At 43.9% G+C, this 26,031-nt stretch overlaps 1 protein-coding gene across 2 annotated transcripts in view; it reads left to right on the top strand.

The window, feature by feature from the left end:
* Nucleotides 1–26,031, top strand: part of adamts3 (ADAM metallopeptidase with thrombospondin type 1 motif, 3) — a 224,615-nt gene that overhangs the window by 43,550 nt on the left and 155,034 nt on the right. For both annotated transcript variants that reach the window (XM_052479894.1, XM_052479893.1), the window contains exon 4: nucleotides 924–1,080. In XM_052479894.1, coding sequence (XP_052335854.1) covers nucleotides 924–1,080 — 157 coding nt within the window. The remainder of the gene's footprint in view (nucleotides 1–923; nucleotides 1,081–26,031) is intronic.

Below are 26,031 nucleotides of genomic sequence, written 5' to 3'. Positions count from 1 at the left end.
AAGTGACTAGTCATCAGTATAGATAATAATAAGAGTAAAATAAAGAACTCAGTAGCAGCAGCAGATGATGAGTGTAAAAGTGTGTGCGTATGTAGTGTATGTGAATTTGTGTGGGAGTGTCTATTGAAGTGTGTGTGTGTGAGTGAGTGTGTATATGCTGTCAGGTTTTGGGACAGCCACCTCGCAATAGAAGTAGGTGTATGTCACGTTCGCTGAAATAATTATTGGACCAAACTGCAGCGCGATATGGTTTCCACATAATATTTATTTGAAAACGCACAAAACAAAGAAAGAATGAAACAAACAACGAACTGTAACAAAGAGGTGTAACATGCTACTTAAATATGATTACAACGATTACCAGCTGCCTCTAATTGGGAATCATACCAAACACCAACATAGAAAAACTAAACTAGAACCCCACATAGAAAATAATAACTAGAAAACCCCCCAGTCACGCCCTGACTTACTCTACCATAGAAAATAAGGGCTCAATGAATTTGTACTATAATAATTTAACAATGTGCTTGGATTGAACAAATCATGATGTGAGGTGGGACTGCAATTGTGGTTGCCTAGTACTTTCAAGAGCGTTGTTTCAGTAAAAGGTCGCTGCTTCAAATCCCTGAGCTGGCAAGGTGGAAAAATCTGCCGTTCTTCACTTAAGCAATACAGTTAACCCCCAACAACAACAACTGCTCCCCGGGCGCCGATGACATTGACATTGATTAAGGCAGCCTCCCACACCGCTCTGATTCAAAGGGGTTGTGTTAAATGCGTTAACATTTTCAGTTGAATGCATTCAGTTGTGCAAATGACTAGGTATCCCTTTCATTTCCATTCCCATTTTGCATCACTTCTGAAGAATCACCCATTTGGTCATATATAGATTCTCTCTGACTCTTTTCCCGCTCTCTCTTCAGGCTGGTATGATCCGGACAGACTCAGATGAGTACTTCATTGAGCCATTGGAGAGAGGGACTCAGGAACATGAGGACCAGGGCAGAGTCCATGTTGTCTACAGGAGATCTGCTGTTCTACAGGCCCCCTCTGACATCTCACTGGACTACCAACTGGAAGGTAAGCTGTGTTTATGCTTGTGTGTGATATATATATATATATATATATATATATATATATATATATATATATATATATATATATATATATATATATACTACCATTCAAAAGTTTGGGTTTACTTAGCAATTTCCATGTTTTTGAAAGAAAAGCAAATGTTCAAATGTTTTGTCCATTAAAATAACATCAAATTGATCAGAAATACAGTGTAGACATTGTTAATGTTGTAAATGACTATTGTAGCTGGAAACAAATATCTACATAGGCGTACAGAGGCCCATTATCAGCAACCATCACTCCTGTGTTCCAATGGCGTGTTGTATTAGCTTATCCAAGTTTATAATTTAAAAATTCTAATTAATCATTAGAAAACCCTTTTGCAATTATCTTAGCACAGCTGAAAACTGTTTTCCTGATTAAGGAAGCAATACAACTGGCCTTGTTTAGACCAGTTGAGTATCTGGAGCATCAGCATTTGTGGGTTCAATTACAGGCTCAAAATGGCCAGAAACAAAGAACTTTCATCTGAAACTCGTCAATCTATTCTTGTTCTGAGAAATGAAGGCTATTACATGTGAGAAAGTGCCAAGAAACTGAAGATCTCGTACAACGTTGTGTACTATTCCCTTCACAGAACAGCGCAAACTCGTTCTATCCAGAATAGAAAGAGGAGTGGGAGGCCCCGGTGCACAACTGAGAAAGAGGACAAGTACATTATTGTCTAGTTTGAGAAACAGACGCCTCACAAGTCCGCAACTGGCAGCTTCATTAAATAGTACCCGCAAAACACTTGTCTCAATGTCAACAGCGAAAAGGCAACTCTGGGATGCTGGCCTAGGCAGAGTTGCAAAGAAAAAAACATACCTCAGACTGGCCAATAAAAAGAAAATATTAAGATGGGGAAAATAACACACTGGACAGATATGGCTACTTTCTCTCGCCTTCATTTCTCAGAACAAGAATAGACTGACGGGTTTCAGAAGTAGTTCTTTGTTTCTGGCCTGTAATCGAACCCAGAAATGCTGATGTTCCAGATACTCATCTATTCTAAAAAAAAAAGGGCCAGTTTTATTGCTTCTTTAAGGACAACAGTTTTCAGCTGTGCTAACATAATTAATTAACATAAAGGGTTTTCTAATGATCAATTAGCCTTTTAAAATTATAAACTCTGATTAGCTAACACAACGTGCCATTGGAACACAGGAGTGATGGTTGTTGATAATGGGCCTCTATACGCCTATGTAGTTATTCCATAAAAAATCTGCCGTTTCCAGCTACAATAGTCATTTACAACATTAACAATGTCTACACTGTATTTCTGATCACTTTGATGTTATTTTAATGGACAAAAAAATGTGATTTTCTTTCAAAAACAAGGACATTTCTAAGTGACCCCAAACTTTTGAACGGTAGTGCGTGTATGTACAGTATACACTTTTAACCAAAGTGACTTACATTCTTGCGCCCATCATTTTTTACGTGTGGATGGTGCCGAGAATTGAACCGGTAATTGAACCCACTATCCTGGCATATCAGGTGTGTGTGTGTGTGTGTGCTGTGGTGTGTGTGTGTTTGTTTGTGTAAAACTACAGATGAATAGTTAATGAAGCAGAGTAGTCTGCATCACTCACCTGTCATCTGCTGATGTTATAATGAATCTGTTAGAGGTATGGTAGAAGTCTGTCATGTAGGTGGTTGTGAGTGGTTAGCCAGCCTACTATTCCATGTAGATGGTTGTGGGTGGTTAGCCAGCCTACTATTCCATGTAGATGGTTGTGGGTGGTTAACCAGCCTACTACTCCATGTAGATGGATATGAGTGGTTAGCCAGCCTACTATTCTATGTAGATGGTTGTGGGTGGTTAACCAGCCTACTACTCCATGTAGATGGTTGTGAGTGGTTAGCCAGCCTACTATTCCATGTAGATGGTTGTGGGTGGTTAGCCAGCCTACTATTCCATGTAGATTGATATGAGTGGTTAGCCAGCCTACTATTCCATGTAGATGGTTGTGGGTGGTTAGCCAGCCTACTATTCCATGTAGATGGATATGAGTGGTTAGCCAGCCTACTACTCCATGTAGATGGATGTGAGTGGTTAGCCAGCCTACTATTCTATGTCGATTAGATGCAAGTGGCTGTTCCACTGGTTGTCATAAGGTGTATGCACCAATTTGTAAGTCGCTCTGGATAAGAGCGTCTGCTAAATGACTTAAATGTAATGTAAATGTAAATGGTTAGGTATCCTACTATTCCATGTAGATGGATGTGAGTGGTTAACCAGCCTACTATTCGATGGATGTGAGTGGTTAACCAGCCTACTATTCCATGTAGATTGGTGTGAGTGGTTAGCCAGCCTACTATTCCATGTAGATGGATGTGAGTGGTTAACCAGCCTACTATTCCATGTAGGTGGTTGTGAGTGGTTAACCAGCCTACTATTCCATGTAGGTGGGTTAGTGGTTAACCAGCCTACTATTCCATGGATGTGAGTGGTTAGCCAGCCTACTATTCCATGGATGTGAGTGGTTAACCAGCCTACTATTCCATGGATGTGAGTGGTTAACCAGCCTACTATTCCATGGATGTGAGTGGTTAACCAGCCTACTATTCCATGGTTGTGGGTGGTTAACCAGCCTACTATTCCATGTATATGGATGTGAGTGGTTAACCAGCCTACTATTCCATGGATGTGAGTGGTTAACCAGTCTACTATTCCATGGATGTGAGTGGTTAGTCAGCCTACTATTCCATGGATGTGAGTGGTTAGTCAGCCTACTATTCCATGGAGATGGATGTGAGTGGTTAACCAGTCTACTATTCCATGGATGTGAGTGGTTAACCAGCCTACTATTCCATGGATGTGAGTGGTTAGCCAGCCTACTATTCCATGGATGTGAGTGGTTAACCAGCCTACTATTCCATGGATGTGAGTGGTTAACCAGCCTACTATTCCATGGATGTGAGTGGTTAACCAGTCTACTATTCCATGGATGTGAGTGGTTAGTCAGCCTACTATTCCATGGATGTGAGTGGTTAGTCAGCCTACTATTCCATGTAGATGGATGTGAGTGGTTAACCAGTCTACTATTCCATGGATGTGAGTGGTTAACCAGCCTACTATTCCATGTAGGTGGGTGTGAGTGGTTAGCCAGCCTACTATTCCATGTAGATTGATGTGAGTGGTTAACCAGCCTACTATTCCATGGATGTGAGTGGTTAGTCAGCCTACTATTCCATGTAGATGGATGTGAGTGGTTAACCAGTCTACTATTCCATGGATGTGAGTGGTTAACCAGCCTACTATTCCATGTAGATGGATGTGAGTGGTTAACCAGCCTACTATTCCATGTAGATTGATGTGAGTGGTTAACCAGCCTACTATTCCATGTAGATTGATGTGAGTGGTTAACCAGCCTACTATTCCATGAATGTGAGTGGTTAGTCAGCCTACTATTCCATGTAGATGGATGTGAGTGGTTAACCAGTCTACTATTCCATGGATGTGAGTTGTTAACCAGTCTACTATTCCATGGATGTGAGTGGTTAGCCAGCCTACTATTCTATGTAGATGGTTGTGAGTGGTTAACCAGCCTACTATTCCATGTAGATGGATGTGAGTGGTTAACCAGCCTATTATTCCATGTAGATGGATGTGAGTGGTTAACCAGCCTATTATTCCATGTAGATGGATGTGAGTGGTTAACCAGCCTATTATTCCATGTAGATGGATGTGAGTGGTTAACCAGCCTATTATTCCATGTAGATGGATGTGAGTGGTTAACCAGCCTACTATTCCATGGACGTGAGTGGTTAACCAGCCTACTATTCCATGTAGGTGGATGTGAGTGGTTAACCAGCCTATTATTCCATGTAGATAGATGTGAGTGGTTAACCAGCCTATTATTCCATGTAGATTGGTGTGAGTGGTTAACCAGCCTATTATTCCATGTAGATTGGTGTGAGTGGTTAACCAGCCTATTATTCCATGCAGACGGATATGAGTGGTTAGCCAGCCGACTATTCTATGTAAATTGGTGTGAGTGGTTAGGTATCCTACTATTCCATGCAGACGGATATGAGTGGTTAGCCAGCCGACTATTCTATGTAAATTGGTGTGAGTGGTTAGGTATCCTACTATTCAATGTAGATGGATGTGAGTGGTTAACCAGCCTATTATTCCATGTAGATGGATGTGAGTGGTTAACCAGCCTATTATTCCATGTATGTGAGTGGTTAACCAGCCTACTATTCCATGTAGATGGATGTGAGTGGTTAACCAGCCTACTATTCCATGTAGATTGGTGTGAGTGGTTAGCCAGCCTACTATTCCATGTAGATGGATGTGAGTGGTTAACCAGCCTATTATTCCATGGATGTGAGTGGTTAACCAGCCTACTATTCCATGTAGATTGGTGTGAGTGGTTAGCCAGCCTACTATTCCATGTAGATTGGTGTGAGTGGTTAGCCAGCCTACTATTCCATGTAGATGGATGTGAGTGGTTAACCAGCCTACTATTCCATGGATGTGAGTGGTTAACCAGCCTACTATTCCATGTAGGTGGGTGTGAGTGCTTAACCAGCCTACTATTCCATGTAGATTGGTGTGAGTGGTTAACCAGCCTACTATTCTATGTAAATTGGTGTGAGTGGTTAGGTATCCTACTATTCCATGCAGACGGATATGAGTGGTTAGCCAGCCTACTACTCCATGTAGATGGATGTGAGTGGTTAGCCAGCCTACTACTCCATGTAGATTGGTGTGAGTGGTTAGGTATCCTACTATTCAATGTAGACGGATATGAGTGGTTAGCCAGCCTACTATTCCATGGATGTGAGTGGTTAACCAGCCTACTATTCCATGTAGATTGGTGTGAGTGGTTAGCCAGCCTACTATTCCATGTAGATGGATGTGAGTGGTTAGGTATCCTACTATTCAATGTAGATGGATGTGAGTGGTTAACCAGCCTACTATTCCATGGATATGAGTGGTTAACCAGCCTACTACTCCATGTAGATGGTTGTGAGTGGTTAGCCAGCCTACTGTTCCATGTAGATGGTTGTAGGTGGTTAGCCAGCCTACTACTCCATGTAGATGGATATGAGTGGTTAGCCAGCCTACTATTCTATGTCGATTGGTGTGAGTGGTTAGGTATCCTACTATTCCATGTAGATGGATGTGAGTGGTTAACCAGCCTATTATTCCATGTAGATGGATGTGAGTGGTTAACCAGCCTATTATTCCATGTAGATAGATGTGAGTGGTTAACCAGCCTATTATTCCATGTAGATTGGTCTGAGTGGTTAACCAGCCTATTATTCTATGTAGATGGATGTGAGTGGTTAACCAGCCTACTATTCCATGTAGGTGGGTTAGTGGTTAACCAGCCTACTATTCCATGGATGTGAGTGGTTAGCCAGCCTACTATTCCATGGATATGAGTGGTTAGCCAGCCTACTATTCCATGTAGATGGTTGTGGTTGGTTAGCCAGCCTACTACTCCATGTAGATGGATGTGAGTGGTTAGCCAGCCTACTATTCTATGTCGATTGGTGTGAGTGGTTAGGTATCCTACTATTCCATGTAGATGGATGTGAGTGGTTAATCAGCCTACTATTCCATGTAGGTGGTTGTGAGTGGTTAACCAGCCTACTATTCCATGTAGGTGGGTTAGTGGTTAACCAGCCTACTATTCCATGGATGTGAGTGGTTAGCCAGCCTACTATTCCATGGATGTGAGTGGTTAACCAGCCTACTATTCCATGGATGTGAGTGGGTTAACCAGCCTACTATTCCATGGATGTGAGTGGTTAACCAGCCTACTATTCCATGTAGATTGGTGTGAGTGGTTAGCCAGCCTACTATTCCATGTAGGTGGGTGTGAGTGGTTAGCCAGCCTACTATTCCATGTAGATGGATGTGAGTGGTTAACCAGCCTACTATTCCATGTAGGTGGGTGTGAGTGTTAACCAGCCTACTATTCCATGTAGATTGGTGTGAGTGGTTAACCAGCCTACTATTCTATGTAAATTGGTGTGAGTGGTTAGGTATCCTACTATTCCATGCAGACGGATATGAGTGGTTAGCCAGCCTACTACTCCATGTAGATGGATGTGAGTGGTTAGCCAGCCTACTACTCCATGTAGACGGATATGAGTGGTTAGCCAGCCTACTACTCCATGTAGACGGATATGAGTGGTTAGCCAGCCTACTACTCCATGTAGATTGGTGTGAGGGGTTAGGTATCCTACTATTCAATGTAGATGGATGTGAGTGGTTAGCCAGCCTACTACTCCATGTAGATTGGTGTGAGTGGTTAACCAGCCTACTACTCCATGTAGACGGATATGAGTGGTTAGCCAGCCTACTACTCCATGTAGACGGATATGAGTGGTTAACCAGCCTACTACTCCATGTAGACGGATATGAGTGGTTAGCCAGCCTACTACTCCATGTAGACGGATATGAGTGGTTAACCAGCCTACTACTCCATGTAGACGGATATGAGGGTTAGCCAGCCTACTACTCCATGTAGACGGATATGAGTGGTTAGCCAGCCTACTACTCCATGTAGATTGGTGTGAGGGGTTAGGTATCCTACTATTCAATGTAGATGGATGTGAGTGGTTAACCAGCCTACTATTCCATGGATGTGAGTGGTTAACCAGCCTACTATTCCATGTAGATTGGTGTGAGTGGTTAACCAGCCTACTATTCTATGTCGATTGGTGTGAGTGGTTAGGTATCCTACTATTCAATGTAGATGGTTGTGGGTGGTTAGCCAGCCTACTACTCCATGTAGATGGATATGAGTGGTTAGCCAGCCTACTACTCCATGTAGATGGATGTGAGTGGTTAGCCAGCCTACTATTCTATGTCGATTGGTGTGAGTGGTTAGGTATCCTACTATTCCATGTAGATGGATGTGAGTGGTTAACCAGCCTACTATTCCATGGATGTGAGTGGTTAACCAGCCTACTATTCCATGTAGATTGGTGTGAGTGGTTAACCAGCCTACTATTCCATGTAGATGGATGTGAGTGGTTAGCCAGCCTACTATTCCATGTAGATGGATGTGAGTGGTTAACCAGCCTACTATTCCATGGATGTGAGTGGTTAACCAGCCTACTATTCCATGTAGATTGGTGTGAGTGGTTAACCAGCCTACTATTCCATGTAGATGGATGTGAGTGGTTAGCCAGCCTACTATTCCATGTAGATTGGTGTGAGTGGTTAGGTATCCTACTATTCAATGTAGATGGATGTGAGTGGTTAACCAGCCTACTATTCCATGGATATGAGTGGTTAGCCAGCCTACTATTCCATATAGATGGTTGTGGGTGGTTAGCCAGCCTACTACTCCATGTAGATGGATATGAGTGGTTAGCCAGCCTACTACTCCATGTAGATGGATGTGAGTGGTTAGCCAGCCTACTATTCTATGTCGATTGGTGTGAGTGGTTAGGTATCCTACTATTCCATGTAGATGGATGTGAGTGGTTAACCAGCCTACTATTCCATGGATATGAGTGGTTAGCCAGCCTACTATTCCATATAGATGGTTGTGGGTGGTTAGCCAGCCTACTACTCCATGTAGATGGATATGAGTGGTTAGCCAGCCTACTACTCCATGTAGATGGATATGAATGGTTAGCCAGCCGACTATTCTATGTAAATTGGTGTGAGTGGTCAGGTATCCTACTATTCCATGCAGACGGATATGAGTGGTTAGCCAGCCTACTATTCCATGTAGATGGATGTGAGTGGTTAACCAGCCTACTATTCCATGGACGTGAGTGGTTAACCAGACTACTATTCCATGGACGTGAGTGGTTAACCAGACTACTACTCCATGTAGATGGACGTGAGTGGTTAACCAGCCTATTATTCCATGTAGATGGATGTGAGTGGTTAACCAGCCTATTATTCCATGTAGATGGATGTGAGTGGTTAACCAGCCTACTATTCCATGGATGTGAGTGGTTAACCAGCCTACTATTCCATGTAGGTGGGTGTGGGTGCTTAACCACTCTACTATTCCATGTAGATTGGTGTGAGTGGTTAACCAGCCTACTATTCTATGTAAATTGGTGTGAGTGGTTAGGTATCCTACTATTCCATGCAGACGGATATGAGTGGTTAGCCAGCCTACTACTCCATGTAGATGGATGTGAGTGGTTAGCCAGCCTACTACTCCATGTAGATTGGTGTGAGGGGTTAGGTATCCTACTATTCTATGTAGATGGATGTGAGTGGTTAACCAGCCTACTATTCCATGGATGTGAGTGGTTAACCAGCCTACTATTCCATGTAGATTGGTGTGAGTGGTTAACCAGCCTACTATTCCATGTAGATTGGTGTGAGTGGTTAGCCAGCCTACTATTCCATGTAGATGGATGTGAGTGGTTAACCAGCCTACTATTCCATGTAGATGGATGTGAGTGGTTAACCAGCCTACTATTCCATGGATGTGAGTGGTTAACCAGCCTACTATTCCATGTAGATTGGTGTGAGTGGTTAACCAGCCTACTATTCCATGTAGATTGGTGTGAGTGGTTAGCCAGCCTACTATTCCATGTAGATGGATGTGAGTGGTTAGCCAGCCTACTATTCCATGTAGATGGATGTGAGTGGTTAGCCAGCCTACTATTCCATGTAGATGGTTGTGGGTGGTTAGGTATCCTACTATTCCATGTAGATGGATGTGAGTGGTTAGCCAGCCTACTACTCCATGTAGATGGATGTGAGTGGTTAGCCAGCCTACTATTCTATGTCGATTGGTGACAGTGGTTAGGTATCCTACTATTCCATGTAGATGGATGTGAGTGGTTAACCAGCCTACTATTCCATGGATGTGAGTGGTTAACCAGCCTACTATTCCATGAAGATTGGTGTGAGTGGTTAGCCAGCCTACTATTCCATGTAGATGGATGTGAGTGGTTAACCAGCCTACTATTCCATGTAGGTGGTTGTGAGTGGTTAACCAGCCTACTATTCCATGTAGGTGGGTTAGTGGTTAACCAGCCTACTATTCCATGGATGTGAGTGGTTAGCCAGCCTACTATTCCATGGATGTGAGTGGTTAACCAGCCTACTATTCCATGGATGTGAGTGGTTAGTCAGCCTACTATTCCATGTAGATGGATGTGAGTGGTTAACCAGCCTACTATTCCATGTAGATTGATGTGAGTGGTTAACCAGCCTACTATTCCATGTAGATTGATGTGAGTGGTTAACCAGCCTACTATTCCATGAATGTGAGTGGTTAGTCAGCCTACTATTCCATGTAGATGGATGTGAGTGGTTAACCAGTCTACTATTCCATGGATGTGAGTTGTTAACCAGTCTACTATTCCATGGATGTGAGTGGTTAGCCAGCCTACTATTCTATGTAGATGGTTGTGAGTGGTTAGCCAGCCTACTATTCTATGTAGATGGTTGTGAGTGGTTAGGTATCCTACTATTCCATGTAGATGGATGTGAGTGGTTAGGTATCCTACTATTCCATGTAGATGGATGTGAGTGGTTAGCCAGCCTACTATTCCATGGATGTGAGTGGTTAACCAGCCTACTACTCCATGTAGATGGATGTGAGTGGTTAGCCAGCCTACTATTCCATGTAGATGGATGTGAGTGGTTAACCAGCCTACTATTCCATGGATGTGAGTGGTTAACCAGCCTATTATTCCATGTAGATTGGTGTGAGTGGTTAACCAGCCTACTATTCCATGTAGATGGTTGTGAGTGGTTAACCAGCCTATTATTCCATGTAGATTGGTGTGAGTGGTTAACCAGCCTATTATTCCATGTAGATTGGTGTGAGTGGTTAACCAGCCTATTATTCCATGTAGATGGATGTGAGTGGTTAACCAGCCTACTATTCCATGCAGACGGATATGAGTGGTTAGCCAGCCTACTATTCTATGTAGATTGGTGTGAGTGGTTAGGTATCCTACTATTCCATGCAGACGGATATGAGTGGTTAGCCAGCCTACTATTCCATGTAGATGGATGTGAGTGGTTAACCAGCCTACTATTCCATGTAGGTGGGTGTGAGTGGTTAGGTATCCTACTATTCAATGTAGATGGATGTGAGTGGTTAACCAGCCTACTATTCCATGGATGTGAGTGGTTAACCAGCCTACTATTCCATGTAGGTGGGTGTGAGTGGTTAACCAGCCTACTATTCCATGTAGATTGGTGTGAGTGGTTAACCAGCCTACTATTCCATGTAGATTGGTGTGAGTGGTTAACCAGCCTACTATTCCATGTAGATTGGTGTGAGTGGTTAGCTAGCCTACTATTCCATGGATGTGAGTGGTTAACCAGCTTACTATTCCATGTAGATTGGTGTGAGTGGTTAGCCAGCCTACTATTCCATGTAGGTGGGTGTGAGTGGTTAGCCAGCCTACTATTCCATGTAGATGGATGTGAGTGGTTAACCAGCCTACTATTCCATGGATGTGAGTGGTTAACCAGCCTACTATTCCATGTAGGTGGGTGTGAGTGCTTAACCAGCCTACTATTCCATGTAGATTGGTGAGTGGTTAACCAGCCTACTATTCTATGTAAATTGGTGTGAGTGGTTAGGTATCCTACTATTCCATGCAGACGGATATGAGTGGTTAGCCAGCCTACTACTCCATGTAGATGGATGTGAGTGGTTAGCCAGCCTACTACTCCATGTAGATTGGTGTGAGTGGTTAGGTATCCTACTATTCAATGTAGACGGATATGAGTGGTTAACCAGCCTACTATTCCATGTAGATTGGTGTGAGGGGTTAGGTATCCTACTATTCAATGTAGATGGATATGAGTGGTTAGCCAGCCTACTACTCCATGTAGATGGATATGAGTGGTTAGCCAGCCTACTACTCCATGTAGATGGATGTGAGTGGTTAGCCAGCCTATTATTCTATGTCGATTGGTGTGAGTGGTTAGGTATCCTACTATTCCATGTAGATGGATGTGAGTGGTTAACCAGCCTACTATTCCATGGATGTGAGTGGTTAGCCAGCCTACTATTCCATGGATGTGAGTGGTTAACCAGCCTACTATTCCATGTAGGTGGATGTGAGTGGTTAACCAGCCTACTATTCCATGTATATGGATGTGAGTGGTTAACCAGCCTACTATTCCATGGATGTGAGTGGTTAACCAGTCTACTATTCCATGGATGTGAGTGGTTAGTCAGCCTACTATTCCATGGATGTGAGTGGTTAGTCAGCCTACTATTCCATGGAGATGGATGTGAGTGGTTAACCAGTCTACTATTCCATGGATGTGAGTGGTTAACCAGCCTACTATTCCATGGATGTGAGTGGTTAGCCAGCCTACTATTCCATGGATGTGAGTGGTTAACCAGCCTACTATTCCATGGATGTGAGTGGTTAACCAGCCTACTATTCCATGGATGTGAGTGGTTAGCCAGCCTACTATTCCATGGATGTGAGTGGTTAACCAGCCTACTATTCCATGGATGTGAGTGGTTAACCAGCCTACTATTCCATGGATGTGAGTGGTTAACCAGTCTACTATTCCATGTAGATGGATGTGAGTGGTTAGCCAGCCTACTATTCCATGGATGTGAGTGGTTAACCAGCCTACTATTCCATGGATGTGAGTGGTTAGTCAGCCTACTATTCCATGTAGATGGATGTGAGTGGTTAACCAGTCTACTATTCCATGGATGTGAGTGGTTAACCAGCCTACTATTCCATGTAGGTGGGTGTGAGTGGTTAGCCAGCCTACTATTCCATGTAGATTGATGTGAGTGGTTAACCAGCCTACTATTCCATGGATGTGAGTGGTTAACCAGCCTACTATTCTATGTAGATGGATGTGAGTGGTTAACCAGCCTACTATTCCATGGATGTGAGTGGTTAACCAGCCTACTATTCCATGTAGATGGATGTGAGTGGTTAACCAGCCTATTATTCCATGTAGATGGATGTGAGTGGTTAACCAGCCTATTATTCCATGTAGATGGATGTGAGTGGTTAACCAGCCTATTATTCCATGTAGATGGATGTGAGTGGTTAACCAGCCTACTATTCCATGGATGTGAGTGGTTAACCAGCCTACTACTCCATGTAGATGGATGTGAGTGGTTAACCAGCCTATTATTCCATGTAGATGGATGTGAGTGGTTAACCAGCCTATTATTCCATGTAGATGGATGTGAGTGGTTAACCAGCCTACTATTCCATGAATGTGAGTGGTTAGTCAGCCTACTATTCCATGTAGATGGATGTGAGTGGTTTACCAGCCTACTATTCCATGGATGTGAGTGGTTAACCAGCCTACAATTCCATGGATGTGAGTGGTTAGCCAGCCTACTACTCCATGCAGATGGATGTGAGTGGTTAGCCAGCCTACTATTCCATGTAGATGGATGTGAGTGGTTAGCCAGCCTACTATTCCATGTAGATGGATGTGAGTGGTTAGCCAGCCTACTATTCCATGTAGATGGATGTGAGTGGTTAACCAGCCTACTATTCCATGTAGATGGATGTGAGTGGTTAACCAGCCTATTATTCCATGTAGATGGATGTGAGTGGTTAACCAGCCTATTATTCCATGTAGATGGATGTGAGTGGTTAACCAGCCTATTATTCCATGTAGATGGATGTGAGTGGTTAACCAGCCTATTATTCCATGTAGATGGATGTGAGTGGTTAACCAGCCTATTATTCCATGTAGATTGATGTGAGTGGTTAACCAGCCTATTATTCCATGTAGATTGATGTGAGTGGTTAACCAGCCTACTATTCCATGAATGTGAGTGGTTAGTCAGCCTACTATTCCATGTAGATGGATGTGAGTGGTTAACCAGTCTACTATTCCATGGATGTGAGTTGTTAACCAGTCCACTATTCCATGTAGATGGTTGTGAGTGGTTAACCAGCCTACTATTCCATGGATGTGAGTGGTTAGCCAGCCTACTATTCTATGTAGATGGTTGTGAGTGGTTAGCCAGCCTACTATTCCATGTAGATGGATGTGAGTGGTTAGGTATCCTACTATTCCATGTAGATTGATGTGAGTGGTTAACCAGCCTACTATTCCATGTAGATTGGTGAGTGGTTAGCTAGCCTACTATTCCATGGATGTGAGTGGTTAACCAGCCTACTATTCCATGTAGATTGGTGAGTGGTTAGCCAGCCTACTATTCCATGTAGATTGGTGTGAGTGGTTAACCAGCCTACTATTCCATGTAGATGGATGTGAGTGGTTAACCAGCCTACTATTCCATGGATGTGAGTGGTTAACCAGCCTACTATTCCATGTAGGTGGGTGTGAGTGCTTAACCAGCCTACTATTCCATGTAGATTGGTGTGAGTGGTTAACCAGCCTACTATTCTATGTAAATTGGTGTGAGTGGTTAGGTATCCTACTATTCCATGCAGACGGATATGAGTGGTTAGCCAGCCTACTACTCCATGTAGATGGATGTGAGTGGTTAGCCAGCCTACTACTCCATGTAGATGGATGTGAGTGGTTAGCCAGCCTACTACTCCATGTAGATGGATGTGAGTGGTTAGCCAGCCTACTATTCCATGTAGATTGGTGTGAGGGGTTAGGTATCCTACTATTCAATGTAGATGGATGTGAGTGGTTAACCAGCCTACTATTCCATGGATGTGAGTGGTTAACCAGCCTACTATTCCATGGATGTGAGTGGTTAACCAGCCTACTATTCCATGTAGATTGGTGTGAGTGGTTAACCAGCCTACTATTCCATGTAGATGGTTGTGGGTGGTTAGCCAGCCTACTATTCCATGTAGATGGATGTGAGTGGTTAACCAGCCTACTATTCCATGTAGATTGGTGTGAGTGGTTAACCAGCCTAATATTCCATGTAGATGGTTGTGGGTGGTTAGCCAGCCTACTACTCCATGTAGATGGATATGAGTGGTTAGCCAGCCTACTACTCCATGTAGATGGATGTGAGTGGTTAGCCAGCCTACTATTCCATGTAGATGGGTGTGAGTGGTTAACCAGCCTACTATTCCATGTAGATGGTTGTGAGTGGTTAGCCAGCCTACTACTCCATGTAGATGGATATGAGTGGTTAGCCAGCCTACTACTCCATGTAGATGGATGTGAGTGGTTAGCCAGCCTACTATTCTATGTCGATTGGTGTGAGTGGTTAGGTATCCTACTATTCCATGTAGATGGATGTGAGTGGTTAGGTATCCTACTATTCCATGTAGATTGATGTGAGTGGTTAACCAGCCTACTATTCCATGTAGATTGGTGTGAGTGGTTAGCTAGCCTACTATTCCATGGTTGTGAGTGGTTAGCCAGCCTACTATTCCATGTAGATGGATGTGAGTGGTTAGGTATCCTACTATTCCATGTAGATTGATGTGAGTGGTTAACCAGCCTACTATTCCATGTAGATTGGTGTGAGTGGTTAGCTAGCCTACTATTCCATGGATGTGAGTGGTTAACCAGCCTACTATTCCATGTAGATTGGTGTGAGTGGTTAGCCAGCCTACTATTCCATGTAGATTGGTGTGAGTGGTTAACCAGCCTACTATTCCATGTAGATGGATGTGAGTGGTTAACCAGCCTACTATTCCATGGATGTGAGTGGTTAACCAGCCTACTATTCCATGTAGGTGGGTGTGAGTGCTTAACCAGCCTACTATTCCATGTAGATTGGTGTGAGTGGTTAACCAGCCTACTATTCTATGTAAATTGGTGTGAGTGGTTAGGTATCCTACTATTCCATGCAGACGGATATGAGTGGTTAGCCAGCCTACTACTCCATGTAGATGGATGTGAGTGGTTAGCCAGCCTACTACTCCATGTAGATGGATGTGAGTGGTTAGCCAGCCTACTACTCCATGTAGATGGATGTGAGTGGTTAGCCAGCCTACTATTCCATGTAGATTGGTGTGAGGGGTTAGGTATCCTACTATTCAATGTAGATGGATGTGAGTGGTTAACCAGCCTACTATTCCATGGACGTGAGTGGTTAACCAGACTACTATTCCATGGACGTGAGTGGTTAACCAGACTACTATTCCATGTAGATGGACGTGAGTGGTTAACCAGCCTATTATTCCATGTAGATGGATGTGAGTGGTTAACCAGCCTATTATTCCATGTAGATGGATGTGAGTGGTTAACCAGCCTATTATTCCATGTAGATGGATGTGAGTGGTTAACCAGCCTATTATTCCATGTAGATGGATGTGAGTGGTTAACCAGCCTACTATTCCATGGATATGAGTGGTTAGCCAGCCTACTATTCCATGTAGATGGTTGTGGGTGGTTAGCCAGCCTACTACTCCATGTAGATGGATATGAGTGGTTAGCCAGCCTACTACTCCATGTAGATGGATGTGAGTGGTTAGCCAGCCTACTATTCTATGTCGATTGGTGTGAGTGGTTAGGTATCCTACTATTCCATGTAGATGGATGTGAGTGGTTAACCAGCCTATTATTCCATGTAGATGGATGTGAGTGGTTAACCAGCCTATTATTCTATGTAGATGGGTGTGAGTGGTTAGCCAGCCTACTATTCCATGTAGATGGATGTGAGTGGTTAACCAGCCTATTATTCCATGTAGATGGATGTGAGTGGTTAACCAGCCTATTATTCCATGTAGGTGGGTTAGTGGTTAAACAGCCTACTATTCTATGTAGATGGATGTGAGTGGTTAACCAGACTACTATTCCATGGATGTTAGTGGTTAACCAGCCTACTATTCCATGTAGATTGGTGTGAGTGGTTAACCAGCCTACTATTCCATGTAGATGGATGTGAGTGGTTAACCAGCCTACTATTCCATGGATGTGAGTGGTTAACCAGTCTACTATTCCATGGATGTGAGTGGTTAGTCAGCCTACTATTCCATGGATGTGAGTGGTTAGTCAGCCTACTATTCCATGGAGATGGATGTGAGTGGTTAACCAGTCTACTATTCCATGGATGTGAGTGGTTAACCAGCCTACTATTCCATGGATGTGAGTGGTTAGCCAGCCTACTATTCCATGGATGTGAGTGGTTAACCAGCCTACTATTCCATGGATGTGAGTGGTTAACCAGCCTACTATTCCATGGATGTGAGTGGTTAGCCAGCCTACTATTCCACGGATGTGAGTGGTTAACCAGCCTACTATTCCATGGATGTGAGTGGTTAACCAGCCTACTATTCCATGGATGTGAGTGGTTAACCAGTCTACTATTCCATGTAGATGGATGTGAGTGGTTAGCCAGCCTACTATTCCATGGATGTGAGTGGTTAACCAGCCTACTATTCCATGGATGTGAGTGGTTAGTCAGCCTACTATTCCATGGATGTGAGTGGTTAGTCAGCCTACTATTCCATGTAGATGGATGTGAGTGGTTAACCAGTCTACTATTCCATGGATGTGAGTGGTTAACCAGCCTACTATTCCATGTAGGTGGGTGTGAGTGGTTAGCCAGCCTACTATTCCATGTAGATTGATGTGAGTGGTTAACCAGCCTACTATTCCATGGATGTGAGTGGTTAACCAGCCTACTATTCCATGTAGATGGATGTGAGTGGTTAACCAGCCTACTATTCCATGGATGTGAGTGGTTAACCAGCCTACTATTCCATGTAGATGGATGTGAGTGGTTAACCAGCCTATTATTCCATGTAGATGGATGTGAGTGGTTAACCAGCCTATTATTCCATGTAGATGGATGTGAGTGGTTAACCAGCCTACTATTCCATGGATGTGAGTGGTTAACCAGCCTACTATTCCATGTAGGTGGGTGTGAGTGGTTAACCAGCCTACTATTCCATGTAGATGGATGTGAGTGGTTAACCAGCCTACTATTCCATGTAGATTGGTGTGAGTGGTTAACCAGCCTACTATTCCATGTAGATTGGTGTGAGTGGTTAGCCAGCCTACTATTTCATGTAGATGGATGTGAGTGGTTAACCAGCCTACTATTCTATGTAGATTGGTGTGAGTGGTTAGGTATCCTACTATTCAATGTAGATGGATGTGAGTGGTTAACCAGCCTACTATTCCATGGATGTGAGTGGTTAACCAGCCTACTATTCCATGTAGGTGGGTGTGAGTGGTTAACCAGCCTACTATTCCATGTAGATTGGTGTGAGTGGTTAACCAGCCTACTATTCCATGTAGATTGGTGTGAGTGGTTAACCAGCCTAATATTCCATGTAGATTGGTGTGAGTGGTTAGCTAGCCTACTATTCCATGGATGTGAGTGGTTAACCAGCCTACTATTCCATGTAGATTGGTGTGAGTGGTTAGCCAGCCTACTATTCCATGTAGGTGGGTGTGAGTGGTTAGCCATCCTACTATTCCATGTAGATGGATGTGAGTGGTTAACCAGCCTACTATTCCATGGATGTGAGTGGTTAACCAGCCTACTATTCCATGTAGGTGGGTGTGAGTGCTTAACCAGCCTACTATTCCATGTAGATTGGTGTGAGTGGTTAACCAGCCTACTATTCTATGTAAATTGGTGTGAGTGGTTAGGTATCCTACTATTCCATGCAGACGGATATGAGTGGTTAGCCAGCCTACTACTCCATGTAGATGGATGTGAGTGGTTAGCCAGCCTACTATTCCATGTAGATTGGTGTGAGTGGTTAGCCAGCCTACTATTCCATGTAGATTGGTGTGAGGGGTTAGGTATCCTACTATTCAATGTAGATGGATGTGAGTGGTTAACCAGCCTACTATTCCATGGATGTTAGTGGTTAACCAGCCTACTATTCCATGTAGATTGGTGTGAGTGGTTAACCAGCCTACTATTCCATGTAGATTGGTGTGAGTGGTTAGCCAGCCTACTATTCCATGTAGATGGATGTGAGTGGTTAACCAGCCTACTATTCCATGGATGTGAGTGGTTAACCAGCCTACTATTCCATGTAGATTGTGAGTGGTTAACCAGCCTACTATTCCATGGATGTGAGTGGTTAACCAGCCTACTATTCCATGTAGATGGTGTGAGTGGTTAGGTATCCTACTATTCAATGTAGATGGATGTGAGTGGTTAACCAGCCTACTATTCCATGGATGTGAGTGGTTAACCAGCCTACTATTCCATGTAGATTGGTGTGAGTGGTTAGCCAGCCTACTACTCCATGTAGATGGATGTGAGTGGTTAGCCAGCCTACTATTCCATGTAGATGGATGTGAGTGGTTAGGTATCCTACTATTCAATGTAGATGGATGTAGTGGTTAACCAGCCTACTATTCCATGGATGTGAGTGGTTAACCAGCCTACTATTCCATGTAGATTGGTGTGAGTGGTTAGCCAGCCTACTATTCCATGTAGATGGATGTGAGTGGTTAACCAGCCTACTATTCCATGTAGATGGATGTGAGTGGTTAACCAGCCTACTATTCCATGGATGTGAGTGGTTAACCAGCCTACTATTCCATGTAGATTGGTGTGAGTGGTTAACCAGCCTACTATTCCATGGATGTGAGTGGTTAACCAGCCTACTATTCCATGTAGATGGGTGTGAGTGGTTAACCAGCCTACTATTCCATGGACGTGAGTGGTTAACCAGCCTACTATTCCATGTAGGTGGGTTAGTGGTTAACCAGCCTACTATTCCATGTAGGTGGGTGTGAGTGGTTAACCAGCCTACTATTCCATGTAGATGGATGTGAGTGGTTAACCAGCCTACTATTCCATGGACGTTAGTGGTTAACCAGCCTACTATTCCATGTAGATTGGGGTGAGTGGTTAACCAGCCTACTATTCCATGGATGTAGTGGTTAGAGCCTACTATTAGCCAGCCTACTATTCCATGGATGTGAGTGGTTAACCAGCCTACTATTCCATGGACGGTGTGAGTGGTTAACCAGCCTACTATTCCATGTAGATTGGTGTGAGTGGTTAGCCAGCCTACTATTCTATGTAGGTGGGTGGTTAGGTATCCTATTATTCCATGTAGATGGATGTGAGTGGTTAGCCAGCCTACTATTCCATGTAGGTGGGTTAGTGGTTAACCAGCCTACTATTCCATGTAGATGGATGTGAGTGGTTAACCAGCCTACTACTGGATGTGAGTGGTTAACCATTATTCCATGGATGGACGTTAGTGGTTAACCAGCCTACTATTCTATGTAGATGGATGTGAGTGGTTAACCAGCCTACTATTCCATGTAGGTGGATGTGAGTGGTTAGCCAGCCTACTACTCCATGTAGATTGATGTGTGGTTAGCCAGCCTACTACTCCATGTAGGTGGATGTGAGTGGTTAACCAGCCTACTACTCCATGTAGATTGATGTGAGTGGTTAACCAGCCTACTATTCCATGTAGGTGGTTGTGAGTGGTTAGCCAGCCTACTACTCCATGTAGATGGATATGAGTGGTTAGCCAGCCTACTTTTCTATGTAGGTGGATGTGAGTGATTAGCCAGCCTACTATTCTATGTAGATTGGTGTGAGTGGGTAGGTATCCTACTATTCCATGTAGATTGGTGTGAGTGGTTTCATGATGTTGGTGTAGGTTTATGATAAATACATAAACCCCCCCCCCCCACACACACACACACTGTTTCTCTCTCTCTACTCTATAGAGTTGACTCTTGAAAAGCCCTTTGTTAACATAGAGATTCTTGGATCATCAAAAGGTGGGAAACTGAACCATATTTCAGTAATCCAACCATTAATATGCGCTTGTACTTAAAAAAAATGTTTACCCCCTTTTTCATGGTATCCAATCATTAGTAGCTACTTCTAAATGAGATTGGTTTTCATGAGTGAACTATGCTCATCTTATAGTGGCCCCGCCCATATGAACAGACACTGGTTGTAAACTATGAAACACGGCCCTCTCTCCCAACCCTATATAAGCCTCTTTACGAAAATGTAACACCCTGTTCCAAGGACGTGAGGATTTGCAGTCCCAACGTTAAAAAGGACAAGGTCACCTACAGAACTAAGCCAACATCAGCGTGAGCTCTGGGTGAACGACAAGAACCTAAAGAAATTAGCATCGAATTTCAACGTGAAGATGACGATCCACACGCCAAAAAGATGAATTTTGACTACCAGACAGAATATAGCATGAGCTAAAAGTATGGCAACTTGGTATGAACTTTGAACTCTTATTCACTCAAAAAGTGATACCTCCTAGCCGTTGCGTTAGCACAGCCACTTTAGACGTGGGCTAGGAGAGGACGAACAGAGTATCTGTTCTACCACACGACGACATTACTACCAAGTGTCCGTTCTACCACCAGACATTCTTTTAAGGCCACCCGGCCTTCCATCTGATCAAAGCGCAGCTCAGAGTAAATATTTATTGCATTTTCCTTTTCCAAATGGGCGGTTATTTAGAATGCATAAAATTCTGTATTTACGATAGAGTAGCTGCCTACGGCCCGATAGAGACACAATCTTTTTTGTTCCTCAGTCTTCCCGCTCTTTCATTCAAAACCCAACCCCCTTTCTTTTTGTAACCAGCCGTCATATCTGTTCCGTCCGCCATTTAGTCAATAAATAATTAAACCAAATTTTGTATTGCTGATTCAACTTGTTAGCCAGGGTTCGTGAAGATAACCAAGGATTTACAACTTTCAAATGAGTCTAAATAAGGTGACAATTAAATATTGACTGCTATTGAGGTAAAATATTACCAGGTCTTTAAGAGTTTTTTCGGAAGATAACAGCTCTATAAACATTATTTCGTGGTGCCCCGACTTTCTAGTTAATTACATTCGCTTAATCAGGTAATATTATTTACAGAGAAATTATTTTATAGAATAGCATGTCATATCACTTAATCCGGCATAGCCAAAGACACGACAGTGATTTGGTATCCTACAATTCCATGTTTACATTTACATTTAAGTCATTTAATGTTGATGGTTGTGAGTGGTTAGCCAGCCTACTTTTCCATGTAGGTAGGTGTGAGTGGGTTGCTAGACTACCGTTCCATGTAGATGGTTGTGAGTGGTTAGCCAGCCTACTTTTCCATGTAGGTAGGTGTGAGTGGGTTGCTAGACTACCGTTCCATGTAGGTAGGTGTGAGTGGGTTGCTAGACTACCGTTCCATGTTGATGGTTGTGAGTGGGTTGCTAGACTACCGTTCCATGTAGATGGTTGTGAGTGGGTTGCTAGACTACCGTTCCATGTAGGTAGGTGTGAGTGGGTTGCTAGACTACCGTTCCATGTAGATGGGTGTGAGTGGGTTGCTAGACTACCGTTCCATGTAGATGGGTGTGAGTGGGTTGCTAGACTACCGTTCCATGTAGGTAGGTGTGAGTGGGTTGCTAGACTACCGTTCCATGTAGATGGTTGTGAGTGGGTTGCTAGACTACCGTTCCATGTAGATGGGTGTGAGTGGGTTGCTAGACTACCGTTCCATGTAGATGGGTGTGAGTGGGTTGCTAGACTACCGTTCCATGTAGATGGGTGTGAGTGGGTTGCTAGACTACCGTTCCATGTAGATGGGTGTGAGTGGGTTGCTAGACTACCGTTCCATGTAGATGGGTGTCAGTGTTTTGACAGCCTATTATTCCATCTGGTGGGTGTGAGTGGTTAGCCAGTCTACTTTTCCATTTTATTTTATTTAACCTTTATTTAACCAGGTAGGCTAGTTGAGAACAAGTTCTCATTTGCAACTGTGACCTGGCCAAGATAAAGCAAAGCAGTTCGACACATAAAACAGCAGAGTTACACATGGAATAAACAAACATACAATCAATAATACAGTAGAAGAATCTATATACAGCATGTGCAAATGAGGTAGGATAAGGGAGGTAAGGCAATAAATAGGCCATGGTGGCAAAGTAATTACAATATAACAATTAAACACTGGAATGGTAGGCTGTGCAGAAGCTGAATGTGCAAGTTGAGATACTGGGGTGCAACGGAGCAAGATAAATAAATACAGTATGGGAATGAGGTAGATTGGATGGCCTATTTACAGATGAGCTGTGTACAGGTGCAGTGATCTGTCAGCTGCTCTGACAGCTGGTGCATAAAGCCAGTGAGAGAGGTAAGAGTCTCCAGCTTCAGAGATTTTTTCAGTTCGTTCCAGTCATTGGCAGCAGAGAACTGGAAGAAGAGGTGGCCAAAGGAAGAATTGGCTTTGGGGGTGACCAGTGAGATATACCTGCTGGAGCGCGTGCTATGGGTGGGTGCTGCTATATTGACCAGTGAGCTGAGATAAGGCGGGGCTTTACCTAGCAGAGACTTGTAGATGACCTGGAGCCAGTGGGTTTGGTGACGAGTATGAAGCGAGGGCCAGCCAACGAGGTCATACAGGTCGCAGTGGTGGGTAGTATATGGGGCTTTGGTGACAAAACAGATGACACTGTGATAGACTGCATTCAATTTGCTGAGTAGAGTGTTGGAGGCTATTTTGTAAATGACATCGCAGAAGTCGAGGATCGGTAAGATAGTCCGTTTTACAAGGGAATGTTTGGCAGCATGAGTGAATTTTTTTTATTTTTTTTTATTTCACCTTTATTTAACCAGGTAGGCTAGTTGAGAACAAGTTCTCATTTGCAACTGCGACCTGGCCAAGATAAAGCATAGCAGTGTGAACAGACAACTCAGAGTTACACATGGAGTAAACAATTAACAAGTCAATAACACAGTAGAAAAAAGGGGGAGTCTATATACAATGTGTGCAAAAGGCATGAGGTAGGCGAATAATTACAATTTTGCAGATTAGCACTGGAGTGATAAATGATCAGATGGTCATGTACAGGTAGAGATATTGGTGTGCAAGAGCAGAAAAGTAAATAAATAAAAACAGTATAAAAACAGTATGGGAATGAGGTAGGTGAAAATGTGTGGGCTATTTACCAATAGACTATGTACAGCTGCAGCGATCGGTGATAAAAGGGAGATAAAAGTCTCCAACTTCAGCGATTTTTGCAGTTCGTTCCAGTCACAGGCAGCAGAGTACTGGAACGAAAGGCGGCCAAATGAGGTGTTGGCTTTAGGGATGATCAGTGAGATACACCTGCTGGAGGGCGTGCTACGGATGGGTGTTGCCATCGTGACCAGTGAACTGAGATAAGGCGGAGCTTTACCTAGCATGGACTTGTAGATGACCTGGAGCCAGTGGGTCTGGCGACGAATATGTAGCGAGGGCCAGCCGACTAGAGCATACAAGTCGCAGTGGTGGGTGGTATAAGGTGCTTTAGTGACAAAACGGATGGCACTGTGATAGACTGCATCCAGTTTGCTGAGTAGAGTGTTGGAAGCCATTTTGTAGATGACATCGCCGAAGTCGAGGATCGTTAGGATAGTCAGTTTTACTAGGGTAAGCTTGGCGGCGTGAGTGAAGGAGGCTTTGTTGCGGAATAGAAAGCCGACTCTTGATTTGATTTTCGATTGGAGATGTTTGATATGAGTCTGAAAGGAGAGTTTGCAGTCTAGCCAGACACCTAGGTACTTATAGATGTCCACATATTCAAGGTCGGAACCATCCAGGGTGGTGATGCTAGTCGGGCATGCGGGTGCAGGCAGCGATCGGTTGAAAAGCATGCATTTGGTTTTACTAGCGTTTAAGAGCAGTTGGAGGCCACGGAAGGAGTGTTGTATGGCATTGAAGCTCGTTTGGAGGTTAGATAGCACAGTGTCCAATGACGGGCCGAAAGTATATAGAATGGTGTCGTCTGCGTAGAGGTGGATCAGGGAATCGCCCGCAGCAAGAGCAACATCATTGATATATACAGAGAAAAGAGTCGGCCCGAGAAGTTAACCCTGTGGCATCCCCATAGAGACTGCCAGAGGACCGGACAGCATGCCCTCCGATTTGACACACTGAACTCTGTCTGCAAAGTAATTGGTGAACCAGGCAAGGCAGTCATCCGAAAAACCGAGGCTACTGAGTCTGCCGATAAGAATATGGTAATTGACAGAGTCGAAGGCCTTGGCAAGGTCGATGAAGACGGCTGCACAGTACTGTCTTTTATCGATGGAGGTTATGATATCGTTTAGTACCTTGAGTGTGGCTGAGGTGCACCCGTGACCGGCTCGGAAACCAGATTGCATAGCGGAGAAGGTACGGTGGGATTCGAGATGGTCAGTGACCTGTTTGTTGACTTGGCTTTCAAGACCTTAGATAAGCAGGGCAGTATGGATATAGGTCTGTAACAGTTTGGGTCCAGGGTGTCTCCCCCTTTGAAGAGGGGATGACTGCGGCAGCTTTCCAATCCTTGGGGATCTCAGATGATATGAAAGAGAGGTTGAACAGGCTGGTAATAGGGGTTGCGACAATGGCGGCGGATAGTTTCAGAAATAGAGGGTCCAGATTGTCAAGCCCAGCTGATTTGTACGGGTCCAGGTTTTGCAGCTCTTTCAGAACATCTGCTATCTAGATTTGGGTAACGGAGAACATGGAGAGGCTTGGGCGAGGAGCTGCGGGGGTCGGAGCTGTTGGCCGAGGTTGGAGTAGCCAGGCGGAAGGCATGGCCAGCCGTTGAGAAATGCTTATTGAAGTTTTCGATAATCATGGATTTATCGGTGGTGACCGTGTTACCTAGCCTCAGTGCAGTGGGCAGCTGGGAGGAGGTGCTCTTGTTCTCCATGGACTTCACAGTGTCCCAGAACTTTTTGGAGTTGGAGCTACAGGATGCAAACTTCTGCCTGAAGTAGCTGGCCTTAGCTTTCCTGACTGACTGCGTGTATTGGTTCCTGACTTCCCTGAACAGTTGCATATCGCGGGGGAGGCTTAGTTGCGAAATAGGAAGCTGATTCTAGATTTAATTTTGGATTGGAGATGTCTGCAAGGAAGGAGAGTTGTATGGCATTGAAGCTCATCTGGAGGTTAGTTAACAGTGTCCAACGAAGGGACAGAGGTATACAGAATGGTGTCGTCTGCGTAGAGGTGGATCAGAGAAACACCAGCAGTGAGAGTGACATCATTGATACTATTCCATGTTGATGGGTGTGGGTTAGTGAGTGGTTAGTCAGTTTACACTTCCATGTTGATGGGTGTGGGTTAGTGAGT

The sequence above is a fragment of the Oncorhynchus keta genome, chromosome 25 (genome assembly GCF_023373465.1).
Source record: "Oncorhynchus keta strain PuntledgeMale-10-30-2019 chromosome 25, Oket_V2, whole genome shotgun sequence".
Taxonomy (NCBI): domain Eukaryota; kingdom Metazoa; phylum Chordata; class Actinopteri; order Salmoniformes; family Salmonidae; genus Oncorhynchus; species Oncorhynchus keta.
Note: the sequence above shows the minus strand (reverse complement) of the source record. Positions and strands in the feature narration are given on the sequence as shown.